This window comes from Oryctolagus cuniculus, chromosome X (assembly GCF_964237555.1).
Source record: "Oryctolagus cuniculus chromosome X, mOryCun1.1, whole genome shotgun sequence".
Classification (NCBI taxonomy): domain Eukaryota; kingdom Metazoa; phylum Chordata; class Mammalia; order Lagomorpha; family Leporidae; genus Oryctolagus; species Oryctolagus cuniculus.
The window spans coordinates 21,255,735-21,272,869 of NC_091453.1; the positions used below are offsets into that span (position 1 = coordinate 21,255,735).

The 17,135-nt window shown below is 42.9% G+C and overlaps 1 protein-coding gene across 1 annotated transcript in view; it reads right to left on the minus strand.

Annotated features, from left to right (window-relative positions):
• Positions 1–13,024, minus strand: part of LOC138847739 (transmembrane protein 47) — a 32,933-nt gene extending 19,909 nt beyond the window's left edge. The window contains exon 1 of the mRNA XM_070067436.1: positions 12,581–13,024. Coding sequence (XP_069923537.1) covers positions 12,581–12,806 — 226 coding nt within the window. The 5' untranslated portion in view covers positions 12,807–13,024. The remainder of the gene's footprint in view (positions 1–12,580) is intronic.
• Positions 13,025–17,135: the final 4,111 nt, after the last annotated feature.

The following is a 17,135-nucleotide window of genomic DNA, read 5'->3' on the forward strand; positions in this document are numbered from 1 at the left end:
CCACAGCTACCACTATCCTGGTCATAAACTGGGACTCTGACTGCAGTCTTGACACCACATAATTGGTGGACAGTAGCATGTTTTAGTTTTGTCACATCCCTTTGGAATGATTCACTCAGGCTGGCTGCCCCAGAACAAAGCTTGGAATCGCTGACCAGTTGAATTAGGGAGCCAAAAAGTGGTTAGACATGGCTACGATAGTCAAAGAGACCAAGAATGTTTTTCAATGTTCAGCCTGTGCATTTTGGGACTGAGAACAGGGCTTGTGGCATAGTATCTCTCTTAATAAGCAACTAGAATCCATCGTCCAAGTAGAGCCAGCCTGAGCGGTAAGCCAAAGTTAGGGACCACATAGGCTGGCTGGCTACTATTTCCCTTTCTCTTACTGAACAAGACTACAATATGAGAAATAATAAAAGCAAGAAAAAATGTCTAAATGCCTACTAATGGCCATTAAAACAAGCTGGGATTCAAGTTTACACAGATATTTGCTTAACACTCAAAATTCATTATCAGATTTAGTAAGAATTATAAAGTGTTTTGTTTCATACTACAGGATTTGGGCTATTATAATAAATGATGAGAAAACTTGTTTCCACCCTAACAATTTTTCCATTGAAAGGTTTGCTAACCCATATTCAGTGTTTGTAAAACAAACTGAAATGTGACAAAAGTCTCAATTTTCAGCCCCATTTCTTCAAAAAAGTTACATATTTTAAGTTCTCCTGATCAGCTAATTTCTGTATCAATCTTAGTTCCTCAATTACGGCACTCACAGCATTTAGTGAGATGCAATGTTAAGAGCCCTTAGAGATTTATTACTCTGCATTAGTTTCCCACATTCCTATAAATGATGTACTGATATGTAGCAGAGCAGTGAATATAAACCAGCCCTGCAGAACACCAATGGCCATGATGCTGTTGTACAAATCCCAATGCTCTGCATAATGAAAATTGGCCATTGTTCAATGCTAGGCCAGTCTACTAGAAACTTTAGTTTCAAAGATTTGAAAGAACAGGTGATAATCAGTTTTGAAAAAATAATGTACATCCTTGGTCCATAAGCTGGTGAGGAATCAAAGGGGCTGGGACGCATGTTTTGGATCTAGAAACTTAATTGAGGCTGTCATTTTAAGCAAAATTGAAACAGTGACACACTGGAGACACTGAAACTGCTCCCAGGGAAACAAAGGCTCAAATAATTTTGTACTTTTCTATTAATGTTTTCATTAACAGAACAAAAAAAGTAGAGAAAATTTTAAAACATGAGGAAAACATATGCACGGAATATTTTCCTCTATAGTTACAGTCCCTGTATTCTAATATCAAGTCCAACATAACACAGGAACTAAGTTTGAGTTCTCTTTCAACGTATTTTTATTAGCTAACAACAGAATTTCCAATGTCTATAAATGCATTAATAGTCTGCAGAACTGTGCTGACTTACTTTGGCAGTACAAAACATGAGGCTGGTCTGAAATTGCAATTGCATTATGAAAATTCTTTGGACTACATAACTGCCCAATTGGAGAATTCTCATTCCCTTAGGGAATTCACAATTAAAATTAAATTCCAATTTTCATAAAAGGAAAAATTTTAATGAGGATAGTTTTCCACACATTTGAGACAAGGTCAATGTGCCACATCAGTCCCTAAAGCTTTCCTCCTCTACTCACTCATTTCCCCCCCCTTTTTTTTTTTAAGATTTATTTATTTTACTTGAAAGTCACAGTTACCCAGAGAAAGAAGGAGAGGCGGGGGGGAGGGAGAGAGGGAGAGAGGGAGAGAGGGAGAGAGGGAGAGAGGGAGAGAGGGAGAGAGGGAGAGAGGGAGAGAGAGAGAGAGAGAGAGAAAGAGAGAGAGAAAGAGAGAGAAAGAGAGAGAGAGAGAAAGAGAGAGAGAAAGAGAGAGAAAGAGAGAGAGAGAGAGAAAGAGAGAGAAAGAGAGAGAGAGAGAGAGAAAGAGAAGGAGAAAGAGAAAAAGAGAGAGGTCTTCCATCCGCTGGTTCACTCCCCAGATGGCCACAACGGCTGGAGCTGCAAAGATCCGAAGCCAGGAGCTTCTTCCGGGTCTCTCATGTGGGTGCAGGGGCCTAAGGACTTGGGCCATCTTCTACTGCTTTCCCAGGCCATAGCAGAGAGCTGGATTGGAAGAGGAGCCGTAGCAGCCATTTGGCAGGTGAACCAACGGAAGGAAGACCTTTCTCTCTCTCTCTCTCTCTCTCTCTGTCCAATTCTGCCTGGCAAAAAATTAAAATAAAATAAAATAAAATAAAGTTGTCAGACAGGCACTTGCATTTTCATCTTTGAACCACCTCCCAAAGGAAACTAAACTGATCTAACTACAATTAAAATAATTTACTAAACATCTTAAAATAGATTGCTTTAAACCTATCTTGACATTGGTCTTAAGTTATCCACAAATTTTCCCCAATTCATCTAAAAAAGGTGGATCTTTTCACTAATTTTCAGGAAATATCTTCTAAGTATTTTTATTCATTTATAGGACATATTAATAGCAAAACATTTCAATTTAATTAAATTCTTCGGTGACAACTTAGAAAGCTAGTTCAGTATTGACAATCTTATTCTATCACCAGGAACTGGAAAATCTTAGGATAGCTAGCTTTTTAAGGGAAAAAAGCTCAGCTAGAGAATAATATTTGAAACTTAGATTTCCCAAGTTATCCATGTCTTTATTGAAGACCATGGTTTTTTCCCAACTGGTTCACTTTGTCAGGAATTATGGTATTTAACTATATTCATCAAATATGACTTAACAGTTTAAGATTAATGTTAATATAGTTCTGAGTTTCGATGGAAAGGCCATATCCTCACATATGAAGAATTAATCAAAATAGTACTGCTGTTTTGTGTAAAAGGAAAGTAACTATAGACTTTATACCCTGCCTACCTCTGGATGTATCAAATGATATACTTAACTTTAAAAAGTTAGTCTGCATTTGGCAAATGAAGTGGAAAACTAAAACCATTATTGAGGCAGTTTAAACTTTGTTTTCTTGGCTAAGTTGCATTCTGACCTAGATTGGCCAGTGTTAATTTTCCACTACTCCATGATGCAGACCCAAACAAAAGCAGCCAAAAGAATTCAGATACTAGTTTCAGTAATGAAAATGATCGCTTGCTTTTTTAAACAATGGACATCCAAACTTTTTATATGCAAACAAATATTTAAGGCAAACACTATTTGTCTTTTAAAAAACAGACATCATGTGCACTGTGCTTTACAAAGTAGATTATTCTAAAAGCAGCTACTTTAGATACCCATGTTAATCAAGATGGGAACAAAATGATTTAAGTCTTAAGCTTTAGTTCCATTCACAGCAAACCATGGCACACCCTATATAAATGACCTTGGGTTAACCATGCAAAAATAAAGGATGCAATAATTCTACTGATCAAAGTGCATGTTGATTTTCTCAAAATATGGAAAATCCTGATTGTCCAAAAGTACCAGATGAACTACTAGGTTTCAACACACAATTTTGTTTAAGGCCTTATTGAATTGTTTTGTGATGATGTTAGAATATACATACTTTTTTTCCCTTAATAAATCTAGGGGGGTTTTAGTTGTTTCACAGAATTGTTAGGAAATTCAGTAGAAATATAATTTATAGTCTATCATTAAAATGTGGTGTTTTCCCCCTAATAAAGTCATCATACAGAATGCTTACTAAAGATCCTTGCTATTAAAGCATGTTTTGGTATTTAGACAAAAAGAAAACTGTCATCTTTAATGACTGCTGTTTCTTACCATGTGCTATATTGGAAAGCTTTCACTAGCACTTAATGCTAAACTAATATTACCTAATGGGTACTGATATTTCATAATGGTAATTTTTAAAATGCTTACTTATTTGAAAGGCATAATGAGAGACACAGAGTTTGAGATCTTCCATCTTCCACCAGCTAGTTCACTTCCCAAAGGACAAAGTTAGGTATTTAATCTGCGTCTCTCAGGCGGGGACCCAAGTACTTGAGGTATCATCTGCTGCCCCACCCCCCAGGCTGCATTAACAGAAAGCTGGATTGGAAGAAGTATAGCCAGGACTCTCATCAGTACTCTGATATGGAATACAGGCATCCCAACCAACAGCTTAACTTGCTGTGCCACCATGCCCGTTCTCAGTAGTCTTTTTTTTTTATTTTTTGACAGGCAGAGTGGAAAGTGAGAGAGAGAGACAGAGAGAAAGGTCTTCCTTTTGCTGTTGGTTCACCCTCCAATGGCCGCTGCGGCCGCCGCACGCTGGCCTGCGCACCGCACTGATCCGGCAGGAGCCAGGTGCTTCTCCTGGTCTCCCATGGGGTGAAGGGCCCAAACACTTGGGCCATCCTCCACTGCACTCCTGGGCTATAGCAGAGAGCTGGCCTGGAAGAGGGGCAACCGGGACAGAATCCGGCGCCCTGACAGGGTCTAGAACCCGGTGTGCCGGCACCGCAGGCGGAGGATTAGCCTATTGAGTCGTGGCGCTGGCCAGTAGTAATTTCTAATCATGGATTTCTGTAAAGTTGTGATAAGTATAGCATATTGAATATTGTTTCTTTTCCACTTTGGAAAAAAATGCAGGTTATCATTTAGAAAACTTGGTTATTTGTACAGGCAGGAAGAAATACCACACTAGAAAATGAGTGGGTGACCTTCCTCTAAGCAACCAAAGTTTTTTGCAATGGCTTTAGAGCAGCTGATAATAATCAACGAATAGAAGGAAGACAGCCAGCCAGCCACCCACGATAAGAACCACTATAATCCAAAAATTGTACCTATGAAACTTACATTTATTAAATAAAAGCTTTCTCTCTAAAAAAAAAAAAATTACCTTACTAAATATGGATGATAAAACTGGCAAGATAGAGCTCCTGACAGCTCCTTCTAATAATCTTCTGCAGAAATGGAGCTTCTACTTCCTCTTGTACAGCATTTTGTACATTCAATTAATTCATTTAAAAGATACCACTGGGGCTGGTGCTGTGGTGCAGTAGGTTAATCATCCATCCACAGCGCTGGCATCCCATATGGGCGTCGGTTCGAGTCCCAGCTGCTTCTCTTCCAATCCAGCTCTCTGCTGTGGCCTGGGAAAGCAGTGGAGGGTGGCCGAAGTGCTTGGACCCCTGCACCCACGTGGGAGACCAGGAAGAAGCTCTTGGCTCCTGGTTTCAGATTGCCCCAGCTCCGGCAGTTGCAACCATCTGGGGAGTGAAACAGCGGATGGAAGACCTCTCGTCTCTTTCTCTCGCTGTCTGTAACTCTACTTCTCAAATAAATAAAATCTTTAAAAAAATAAAAAATACCACTTATTTCATCCATTCCCTTACTTTCACCATCTAGTATAGTGTCTGATGTGCAGACTAACTGGCTGACTATCCGAGGATAAAGTCTATACCCTGCTAGGAAATCAGTGAATATACTTCAATGGAGTTAACTCATTGGGTACATGTGAGAAGACACAGACAGAAGAAGTCACTTTGCTTTTAGGTCACTTACTAGTGCTAGGAAGACTCCATGTTTCATTCACAAAGCACTATGGCAATATTTTGGTGAATGATTGATTTAAGGATCTTAAAATCTTCTCAGATGAATACTTGAGTTTTTATGGATGTCTCTTTTCACATACAGTGAATATAAGGGTACTTCAAAAAGTTCATGGAAAACAAAATCCAAAGATAAGTTTATTTTGGTGTAAAATACACTGAAATCCTTGCAAACTTTTTTCATAATATGAATTTCCACAAACCTTATGAAGAGTCCTCAACTTATGTGATTCAAGGGTCCAACTTCTATTTTTTAAAATATCTTTTTGCCTAGTGAACATATAGTTTGAACAGATAGTATCAGTATCTGTGATATTATCTTGAAACATGGCTTATTAAACTATTGTTTTAAATCTCTCAACAGTTAATAAGCTGATAGAGATGAAAATAAGCCAGATATTTATTTCCTTGTTCCTTGGGAAACCATGGATATCTCATTGTTGTATGTGTATTTCTTTAATGGGAGTCTTTGATACTAAAGGCAAGATTAGATTATAAAACTGATATTCCCCTGAGTGTCCCCAAGTCCCACATAAACGTAGGAATAGAAAGGTTAAGGAAATGTGTCCTTCTCTAATTTTCAAGGGAGCTGATCCAACAATTGGAAAAGATTGCTATGATTTTCCTGTCAGTGGCTCTGACATTTGAGGTTGAAATTCTGCTTAAAAAAGTTTTTTTGGTAAATTATTTTATTTAATAAAGCCAGAATGGTGTAAGTTGTCAAATGAAAATTTTATTCATTCAATCAATTTAAAAAACTTAGATGGCTGACTTCCACATACTTGTGGAATTATTTTTCAATTTACAGCTAAGGCATTGTTTTACAGTACATAATGGAGCAACTTAAAAGCAAAAGAAGTATTTTTAAGGGCTAGCCTTGAGAAAAATATGAACTTGATGATAAAAACATCTAAAATCTAATTTACTTATCAATAATATATGATTCTATTTATAAGTATATGACTGTATGTGTGTATTTCTCTATTTATGGACAGGTTAGGTCCTTGAGTTCATTTTACCACAAATCCAAAGTGATCCCATCACTGAATGTATGTGTTGGTTGAGGGTAATTTTTTGTTCTAGCCATAAATTGATTTATGCAATCAATTTAAAGTCTTTAAGTACAGAAGCTATGTGGTTACCTTTGTTCTTGAGAGGCAATAACGAAGGCATATTTGCAGCTAAACTCACAGACTGTATGCTCTAAACATAGCTCAATAGTATCTCCTATCCCTGATCCCCTTCCACAGTGACCTTGCCACTAGCTCCATCAAGAGATGGAGTCTGGGGCAGGCATTTGACTCAAGAGGTTAAGAAGCTGCTTGGGACACTCGCATCCCATATCGGAGTGACTGGTTTTGAATCACTGCTCTGTTTCTGATTCAGCTTCCTGCTAATGTGCAACCTAGGATGTTGCAGGTGACAGCTCAAGTAATTTATCCATGCCACCTACATGAGATACTCATATGAAGTTCCAGGTTCCTGGTTTGAGCCTGGCCCACCCCTGTCTGTTATGTCCATTTAGGGAGGGGGCCAACAACAGAGGATCAATCAATCTCTCTCTCTCCCTCTCAAATAAATAAAAGTAAACAGAAAACTTTTATAAAGAGAAGTGGAGTCCAATCTTGTCCCCCTGTATCTGAGCAGCCTATATGGCTCCTCTGTAACCAATAAAATGCTCTGGAATAGTGGTGGGATTTCTAAGGTTAAATCTGAGAGACTCTGGGGTTCTCTTAAGAATCTCTATGTCTGTGAAACCACTCATCCTGAAACAAGTCCACCAATTCTGAGACCTTCAGGCTAGGAAGGCCATATCATGTTAGATGTTTCAGTAAAAGTCCCAGCTTCCCAGTCATTCCCACCTAGGGGCCAAAGCCATGAGGGAAATCATCTAGAAAAGTATCCTGTACTTATAGATGTTCCAGTCCCTAGCCATTACAGTTATCTTCAACTGTGGCTCCAGGCATCCTGGAGCAGAGCCACCCATCCTGGTTATGCCCTATCAGAATTCCTGACCCATAGAATTCATGAGCATAATACAATGCTGCTTATCTTAAACCATGAAACTTTGGTGTAGTTAGTTCTCCAGCATTAGTAACTGGAACATATCTCTCCCATTGATTTATTGAGATTGTGGTAAAGCTAAATAATTTCCAATCTCCTCAATATTATCCAGTGATAGCATTAGCTAATTGGCAAGTTTATTGTGACTTTGGAAATAATTGAGGCATCCGGCCTGTAATAGTACTGAATAAAAGGTAGCTGTCGGATAACAGCTTTGTGATCATGATCTACCAAGAATCTTGTTAAATGCTAGGTATTATAAATGTAAATTTAAATTGTAAGTTAACATCATACATTACTAGGCAATGCAAAGAAATTTTACAATTTAAGGGAAAAAAGTTCCCAATTACTGAAAACAATAGAACTTTGGGTTTTTCTGAATATGTAACATAGAAGAAAGAATACAATGCTTAATTTATTTAACCTATATGGCAAGCCATTTAAAGATGTTAAGTAAATTTCATAAGGTCATATGAGTGGGAAGTGGTCAAGTTCAACTCAATTACAATCCAAAGTCTCCCCTATTCTCTACAATACTACTCTGTCCTACTACAGGATTACGTTGTGATTTAGCACAGTTCATATAGGAATTTGCTTCGGTATTTAGGTACTATATTACAGAGATTTATTATGAAACATCACTTATTATGAAACATCACTTTCATTAATGTTTCTAGTAGCACTGGCCATATCTATGGTCTCTCTAAGCGGCCTTTCTTCTAAGCAGACACTTGAAAGAAATTCCTGAAATGTATTTCTGACAGTAGGTAAAATCTATTGCTTGAGATATGCTTTTGTTTGTTTTGAAATGTTTTATTAAGGACCAGGCTTTTCATGTACCCATCACACCACTTAGCTGCTAAAGACTGATGAAGTGGCTCCCTGAGGATTATAATCCTTCTATGAACCTGAGCGAAAGAGGAATTATATCTGTCCACAAACTATAAAGTAAATATGGTAGACTTGAAAATCTTAAAGATAGTAGAAGAAAATCATCATGAAGATCTTGAAATAAGTTGTACTTGGTCTTCTGTGGTTTATTCACTAAGAAAGTTTTGGTGCCAACTCATAGCCCACTAACTTTCTACCTGTGTATGCTGTGTACTTTTTTTTAAACCTATGTTCTTTCCAAGTAAGCCAGAAAAGAGTATATAACTGCAGTGGCTTCCAGGCTTGCTGAACTATTTGTAAACATGCATCAATATCAACTTCTCTTAAGCAACGAACTGAGCTTTCCCTAGGACAAATCACAAAGCGAAGTTTCCCAATGGACTTGTTTCTTAATTAAGGTATAGATTAAAAAATATGCTCAGATGATACTGTATCTGATTTTTTTTAAGGTTTGTCAATGTTCACAGTTTTGTTTACCTTGAACTACCACCTAATATAGCTTCTTTTAAATATCTATTAAAGTGGATTTTCACCTGAAAGTTTTAAAAATCAGTCATCTAAAAAGCACTCTTAAAATCTCTATCTGGAAATAATAATATTCAGTTGTTATTAGCATACAGTACTGTGCCATTTCAAAAGCATCAATGACTCATGTTACAAATGTAGCTATTTATAGGGAAAGTATATGAATGATGTTAACAACATTCTTTGAAAAAGGTGGTGTTTGATCAAGTATTTTGTGGCTGCAAAGATGAATTAATGTACTTGTTGTATTTCCAAATTATTGTCAGTAGAATGTGTTCATTTTGCTATCTGTATGTCCTTGCCTTTTGCTGAGTCAATAATAAGATTTACAGATAATAAAAAGCAATCTTCTTTATATGTAATAGTTAAATATATATAAATTTTAAAGAAGAAATGTAAAAATCACTATTTAGGTTATATAGCACATTTAGGGCATCATCATTCTATACACAAGTGAGCCATCCTATTTTTACTAAGCATTCTCATGTAAATGCTATGGCTGTGAAACCCTGATCAACTATATTCTACAAAAAAAAAAAAATGTGACTAAGCAGGCGTCTAAAACATTACTACTATTTTGTAAAAGACCGGAGATTTATTAAAAAGCTACCCAAAATAGTACTGGGGGAAATCGGTACTAGAAACAAATTTTGTTGCCAGCAAGCATGTGAAGACTGCATATTGTAAACTTCCTAACAAGCACAGTTTTTGTTTGTTTGTTTCCACAGTTGTCAATTAGCTGTTTTCTCATTTGTCTTTTGTGAAAAGAGACAAACTTGTGACCAGTGTCTGGACTCTTCCCATACAGTAAATTGGGACACCATAGAGAAGCATTGCGGCTGACTGACAACCGGATTTCTGGTTCCTACTAGAAGTGCTGATGCAATCTTCAATACACCCGGCATGGTTCTGCCTTCGCTTAAAACCATAAAACAGGTTATAAGCAGCCAACGATGCATATTTGGTACCAGAATTAAAATACAAGTTTAAAAATAATGGCTTGGGGAAAAGTTTCAGTGGAAACTGGGCCTAAGTAGGACACACTGCCATCAATAGCAACATTACTGAAATTTCCCTTCTGTAAATACAAGCTTGCCTCTTCACAGCAGTTTTAATTCTAATTAAGACAAAGGTTTTTAATTAAGCCCTGAAGATCCTGGTGAAGGGCCTTCAGTAAAACTGTCCTCAATGATTTCTCCCTGGGTAATTCATTTCGAGAGACAATGAAGTGCATCTCTTAAAATCTTCACAAAAGACATTCCCTTCCTCGTTTTCTGCTACTCCATACAGCAAACAGATGGAAAAAAGCTAGCTGCCTGCCCTTTGGAACAAGCAAGAAAAGCATTGCTGGTTTCGATTCAGGCGTTCCCCCTTCCTTTCAAAACACTATTGGACAGAAGCTTCAATTCCACATAACAGTTTAAGCAAGTCTATTTTGCAAGGCGGGGATTCAGAGCAATTTTCCCTAGTTTCCCTTCCTTCGCAGAGCAAAAATGAACTGCTATCACATCATGAACGTCAAGAACTTGTTCCAGACAGCCTTTCAGAAATCTCTATTGTTTATCCATTTGCTTACTCACTCTACTTTTTCTGGGCTGCAAACTAATTTTTAAGCAAAATATTACTGGAGCTGATTTTCAGAAGTTCAAATAGAAATTCAAAGAGAAATAGATGCTGGGGTGTGAATTTCAGCGAGGGGGCAGAATAAAGGGTGTGTGAGTGGGGGGGAGTGAACAGGAACTGTGCTGCCTTTGATTTTTGCTTTGCAGTCCTATTCCCACTGTATATGCATTAATCTTGTGCCCCCCTATTTCTTTCCCGTGTAGGGGAAAAAGCTGAGAGAAACGGGTATGGAGGCAATTAAGGAAAGATTAGCAAACACTGCCATACTGCTTAACAAACTCTAGCTGGCTTCTCCCCATTCCCTACATTCCTGGCCAAGAGAAAAGGATACGGGGCTGAAAAGCAAATAGGAGTTGAAGCTGGTTTCTCTAACCTATTTGAAAAGTCTTTATGCAATCAGAGGGCTATTATTTCAGGAGACAGAAAGAAAGGGGCAAAAGATTCCTGTTGCTAAGGAGACCTGCTGAAGCTGGCATTCCTACATAAATTTCCATTTCTATTGAAGAGAGGGAAAGAAGGATATTTTCTACAAAGTTTATTTGGATCCCCTGGTTACTGAAGAAAGGCATTTTACTGACTTATTTTATCTTTAGTTGTAAACAACTAACCCTGAAAGAATGAAAAGACCTAAATGTTGACCTCCTGCTGCCAACCAGTCCCTTCCACAGTGAATTAATCAACAAAGATGAAATCCTTCAATGGGAATTTTGAGGGGATATCAAAGAAAAAAAAACCTTTTGTGAACACAAAATAAAATTTATAGAAGAAAGTTAGCCAAGTGAACTAATCCCTCTTATAACAAGAAACCAAAGACAAAGAAAAAAATCAGAGTTTTGTGGCTTTTCCTGCTATTTCAACTTTGCTGGAACTTGAAACGTTGCCAGTAAAGCTTTATAAATAGCCCTGGGGAGGACATGAAACTGTCACAAAGAAATTTAATGAGTTTTCCAGGTGTGTGTGTGTGTGTGTGTGTGTGTAGAAAATCACCATTCTCTGCGCTGACACTAGCAGCTTAAGAATCAAGATCAGAGAGAAAAGGGTTTGCAGCAAGAAATCGGAAGTTGGCAGATTTTTGGTAAGGACAAAACTAGGGCGCTGGGTAAGGTAACCGGAGGGTCAGAAAGGGAGTAAAGCCACAAAGCCCCCTTAGGGCTCAAAGTCCGGGGTCTACTTTCTTTTCTATTTCCCTCGCCAGCCCCATCCCTTCTATTTGGAGCTCTCTGCTGGTTGAATAAAGCACAACTTTCCAGGCATCTGCTCTTGGAGAAGAGAAAGAAAGGTTGCGATGAAAGAGCAGTTACTTAAGAGTGCAAAAGAAGGGCAAGTCACAACCAACGATGCTGTCACCAAAAAAGGAAAAAAATTAAGCCTCTCTCCCAACTCGCCAAATCCCTCAAACATTTAGGGAACTAAAACCCAAATCAGAACGCACTGGGGAAAGCCCAGCTGGGGTGGAGTAAAGCAGGCAGGAACGTGAGCTCTAAGGGGTAAACTCAGGCAAACGCCTCCTGGAGAGAGGAGGAACGGAGCGGGGAGGACCGAGCAGGGGACGCAAGCGTCCTGGTGGAGTTGGGGCGGTTCTGCCCGGTCTATCTTACTAAAAAGCCCGACACCCGCGGCGTGGAAGGCGCAGCACTTCTGCACAACCACATGGCTCTGGCCTGCAAAGACAACAGTCGCCCGAAGTAGCATACGTGTTACTCCAGAGCGGGCGCAATGGCCACGGGAGCAGGCGGAGGGCGGGGGCCGGCGCCCCGGGGTGGGCGACCAGGAGCCCGCTCGGAGACCCGCAGGGCCGAGGCCGGGATGCGGGGTCCGCAGCAGGGCGGGGACCGGGAGCGCAGGGAGAGGCGGCGGCGGCCGTCCCGGCACAGGGCGCGGGGCTGCGCCGGGCGGGCGGCGGGGGTCGCGGCGCGCGGGGCCCTCACCGCTGCTGAGCGTGGACTCGCAGTGCCAGATGTCCAGGCTGGCGGGCTTCCGGCAGGACTCCCACAGGGACAGGTAGTACTGGTGGTCGGCCGTGACCCAGGCCGGGCTCAGCACGGCGCCCAGGTCCAGACACAGCGCCAGGAAGATGCACACCAGCCCGACCAGCTTCAGCGGGGTCAGCACCGACACGCGCACCTCCTCCATGCCGCTGCCCGCCGAAGCCATGCCCGGGCGCCGCTGCCGCCCGCCCCGCCGAAGACCAGGTCGCGGGCGCGTGCGGAGAGCCGGGAGCCGACCGCCCGAGGAGGGACGCGGGCGAGCCGCTGCGCAGCGCCGCGGGTCTGCCCAGGCGGCGGCCGGGTGCGGTCGTCGGCAGCCGCGGCGACGCCAAGCCCGCCCCGGACCCTCCCGTCCGGCCCGCGCCGCGCTCTGCCAGCGCCCGCGCCCGCTCCGCCCCGGCGCGGCCCGGCTCGCTCCGCCCCGGCCCCTCCCCGGGCTGCGGGAGGCGGTGCCGGGCGGGAGGGGCGGGGTCGGGCTGCGCTCCCGGCGCCGAGGCTGGGCCCGCCCCCCGCCGCCCTGCCCCCGCCGCCCTGCCCCGCGCGGAGCCGGGCGCGAGCGCTCCCCGCCTCTCCCCGCGGCCGGGGCCTGGCCGCCCTTCCCTGGCCGCGCTCGCTCCGGGGTCTCCTGGCCGCCCTTCCTTGGCCGCGCTCGCTCCGGGGTCTCCTGGCCGCCCTTCCTTGGCCGCGCTCGCTCCGGGGCCCTGGCCGCCCCCTCCCCGTGACGTGGGCCCCCTTCCTTAGGGAGCAGGGGCAGGTGCCTTTCTAGACGGCGTCGCAGGTGGAGGCCGGGGTGCCTAGGCTTGGCTCCCGGAGCAAGGTGAGGTGCCCTCAGTCGTGTAACGTGCTCCCACCCCGGGGCACTTTCCCGTCCTGAGAGGAGAAAAGTGACGGACGGCACGCCGCCCCCTCCCCGTCCAGGACGGCCGCCCCCTCCCCGTCCCGGAACGGGCCCGGGAGCGCCGATTTCGTGTCGCCTCGCTTCGCCCCGCGCTGCCGGCGCTGCGGAGCCCTGGGCGCGCCGGCCTCGGGCCCCCGCTGCAGGGCGCTTGCGGAGCGCCGGCGCCAGCGCGGGCTGAGCGTGCGCCCAGATGCCGGGCGGACCGTGTCTTCGCCGCCGCTCGGCGCCCTGCGGGCTGGCGGAGTCCTCGGTGCGCTGGGCTTCGCCCCGGGCCAAGCCGGACTCCAGCCTGGGCGCCGGGCCGTCCTTGGCCCCCGAAAGACCCGGCCCGGGCCCGCAGCGGGCAGGCGGCAAATCCCCGGTGCGTGGGAAACGAGTGGGGCTGTGAGGGGCGCCCTCGGGCCAGGCACGCGGCCCCGGCGCCCACGCACGCGCCCCTTGCAGTCCGCGCTCCGTGCGGCCACCCCGCGCCCCTGGAATTGGGATGGCGCTCTGCGGGGGCGAGTCCAGCGTGCGCCAGGCGGCTTTCCCGCCTCGCTAGGAAAGAAACGACGTGAAATTGATCAGTGGCGGCCGCGAAGGTGTTTTCAGACCTTCGCCTTCTCAACAGTGGTTAAGATCCGGAGTATGGAAGACGACCCTCGCCCCTTTGGGAAACACCGTCCTGGACCGAGGGTTTCCTGATCTGCCCCAGTAGCGTTGCTTTCCCGCCGAGCCGCAGGTTTCCATCGCTGACCGCATTTTGATGCAAGTAGCAGCTGGAGAATGAGACTCAGCGGAAGGGCTACTTGCCCCTACCTGAGGGCCTCGCCCGCCGGCTCCCTGCTGGCCTCTTGGCTTCCCAGCCAGAAAGAAGCCAAGCGCTCCTCCTGGAACACAGCTCCTCCTGCAGCACTAGCAGGTGTTAACACCAGGGCCATGGACTGGGGTAACAGGACTCCTTTGTTGTTTTTTCCATCTGGACTTAGGTTGTGCATTTAGAATGCACATTCAAAAACAATCTTTATGAAAATTTATTGACTATTTAAAGTTTCAATGAAATCTCCCCCCCACACACCTTTTTTTTTTATCACCTTTCCTTTAGTAAGTTCCTTTTCTAGCCAGTCAATACTTTTATTTGTCTTTGTTCCCTCTAATTCAGGCTTGCTTCCTTTTTTCACACAGGGGACTTAATCAGGAAGGAAGGGGAAAATAATTTGCTGTTTCAGAAATGAGCCGAACAAATCTATACATTGCTCAAGTCATCAATTTGTCACTGGCACAGCAGCTGCTGGTCACTGTCAATACTAAAGCCTTCTGTAGTTGAGCCTTGTGGAGTTGTCCCCTAATTTTTCTCAACCCAGACCACCATCCATACAGAGTAGATTGTGGGATGCACAGGGTCACTTGGCTGGGCTCTTTCAGTGTGGCCTTTCCTCCCAGATCCTAGAAAAATTTTCTTGCACCATGGATTTCACAACTGAAGTCACTCCATTGGTTTGCTGGCAGAGAGGAATAATGGAATGCAGAGACAAATTGACCAAAAACAAACAAACAAACAAACAACAAAACAGTGAACAAGTCATTGAGAGATTAGAAATACCCACCAATTGTTTTTCCAATGTAACAGATAATAAGCTCTGTAAAATACTTTAGGACTGACAGAGATGAGTACTCTAGAGGTTTACTCTCTTTGCTATACCATTCTTGTGGTTTGCTCCAAAAGGACTGTGAGGTGAGCAAAAGCATAATATAATAAGACCTGTGTGCCATTTATAATAATTAATGAGGTTGGAGCCGCCACTGTGGCGTAGTGGATAAAGCCGCTGCCTGAAGTGCCGGCATCCCATATGGGTGCCAGCTCGAGTCCTGGCTGTTCCACTTCCAACCTAGCTCTCTGCTATGGCCTAAGAAAGCAGTAGAAGATGGCCCAAGTCCTTGGGCCCCTGCACCCACATGGGAGACCTGGAAGAAGCGAAGATGTTGGGTTAAAATGATCATAAATGGCTATGATTAATATTTGTAATTGTTATTTCTGCCTTTTAAAACATTTACAAAAATTTATTTCCACTTCTAAACAATCAAGTTTCACCATTTGCAATGTCTTTTATGATTTAAAATATACTATACTGTTGAGTCAGTTAGGTATAAGTTAATAGTAGCACATTTGCTATTCTCGTTATGTGTTGATGTTTTGATTTCACATTAATTGATAGTTCATGGTAGTCCCCATAATCATAATAATTTATTTGCCTACAAAGAAGGGAAATAAATGGCAGAAATGAAAACACTAGAGGACACTAGAGAGGAAGGGTGATTAGTTTTAAAAATAAGTATGTTTATTCTCTCTGTCTCTCACTGTCCACTCTGCCTATCAAAAAAATAACAAAAAAGTAAGTATGTTTATTGTATTGAAAGAAGTTAGAATTAGTTGCCCAGAAGGTAATAATATAGGAAAATTAGAATATGCTTGGTGAGTTATACTGATTCTAAATATCTTTATCATTTTTGTCAACCACTTATTATTTTCTTTTTAGCCAACAGTTCCCAGTAGGCACGTATCTTCCTCTACATTTATATTTCATTTGTCCTCAGTTATAGCTGGGGAGAAATGATCAGGTGTAAACATGCAAAGCACATCATGATTGCATTTTAAATTTTTGTTTTTACCATTATAGCTCAAGACTGTTGGTTACCCTGAAACAAGTGCATGCCTACCAAAATATTCTCATGCTTGTGAAATTTCAGTTATCCTTAGGTACCATTGACATCAGAACCAAGTTGAAAATGGAACCAAAATCCTCAAAAATGGTTAGCCTGAATAGTTGAGATTTTGCTAGGAGTAGGTGAAGCTTATGCTTGGTGGAACTTGAGGGTGCTTAGTGTTGAATCATGACATGAGTGTTGAAGTTAAAATAGGAGTGGAAGGGAACATCAGATGTTGTCTTGTGGAATTGTTCATCTCCCTCTGATCTCTTTGTTAAGTAAGCTTCCTCCAGGACTCTAATTTTAGTGTAAAGCAATCTTTGTGCATTGTTTGATGTGTTTTCAGAGATAATTCTCAAAGAGATCTTTTAGCATTGGGCATTTGAATGGAGGGACTTGTGACTAGATGGGAAAAGTCTAAGAAAAGTTTGCTTAGTTGCCTTCCCATGTTCCAGCACTGTAATGTCACTTTCTCCCCCTTAGCAATAGATTCATCCATGATGGTTGACACTGTTAAATTACTTTCTATGTGTAACACAGTCTTAGTGCTGCTGTAGTTGGCAGCCCTTCCTCAGTGTGGTGTCAGAAAATTCTCCTCCATTAGAAAGTGTGGGTCCTTCTCCTTTGTGGCCTAAGCAACACACTTGTGCAGTGGGGGAAAATGGACCCCAAATCATACGTTAAGTATAATGATGATTCATTGTTAATTGAAGGAAGACTTAAGTTAAAAAGAATTAAGTAGAAAAGGTACCTGGAGCTGTTTATTCTCACACTTTCAACTAGAAGAATGCACTTTAGGTCATTCTCTCTGCGGTTTTCAAAAGGTGGTCTTAAATGTCAGCAGTGCCAGGGGAGTTAGGCTAGTGGATAAAAGATCCTCTGAGAAATTTTATTTCAGTGTAGCTCTCACCT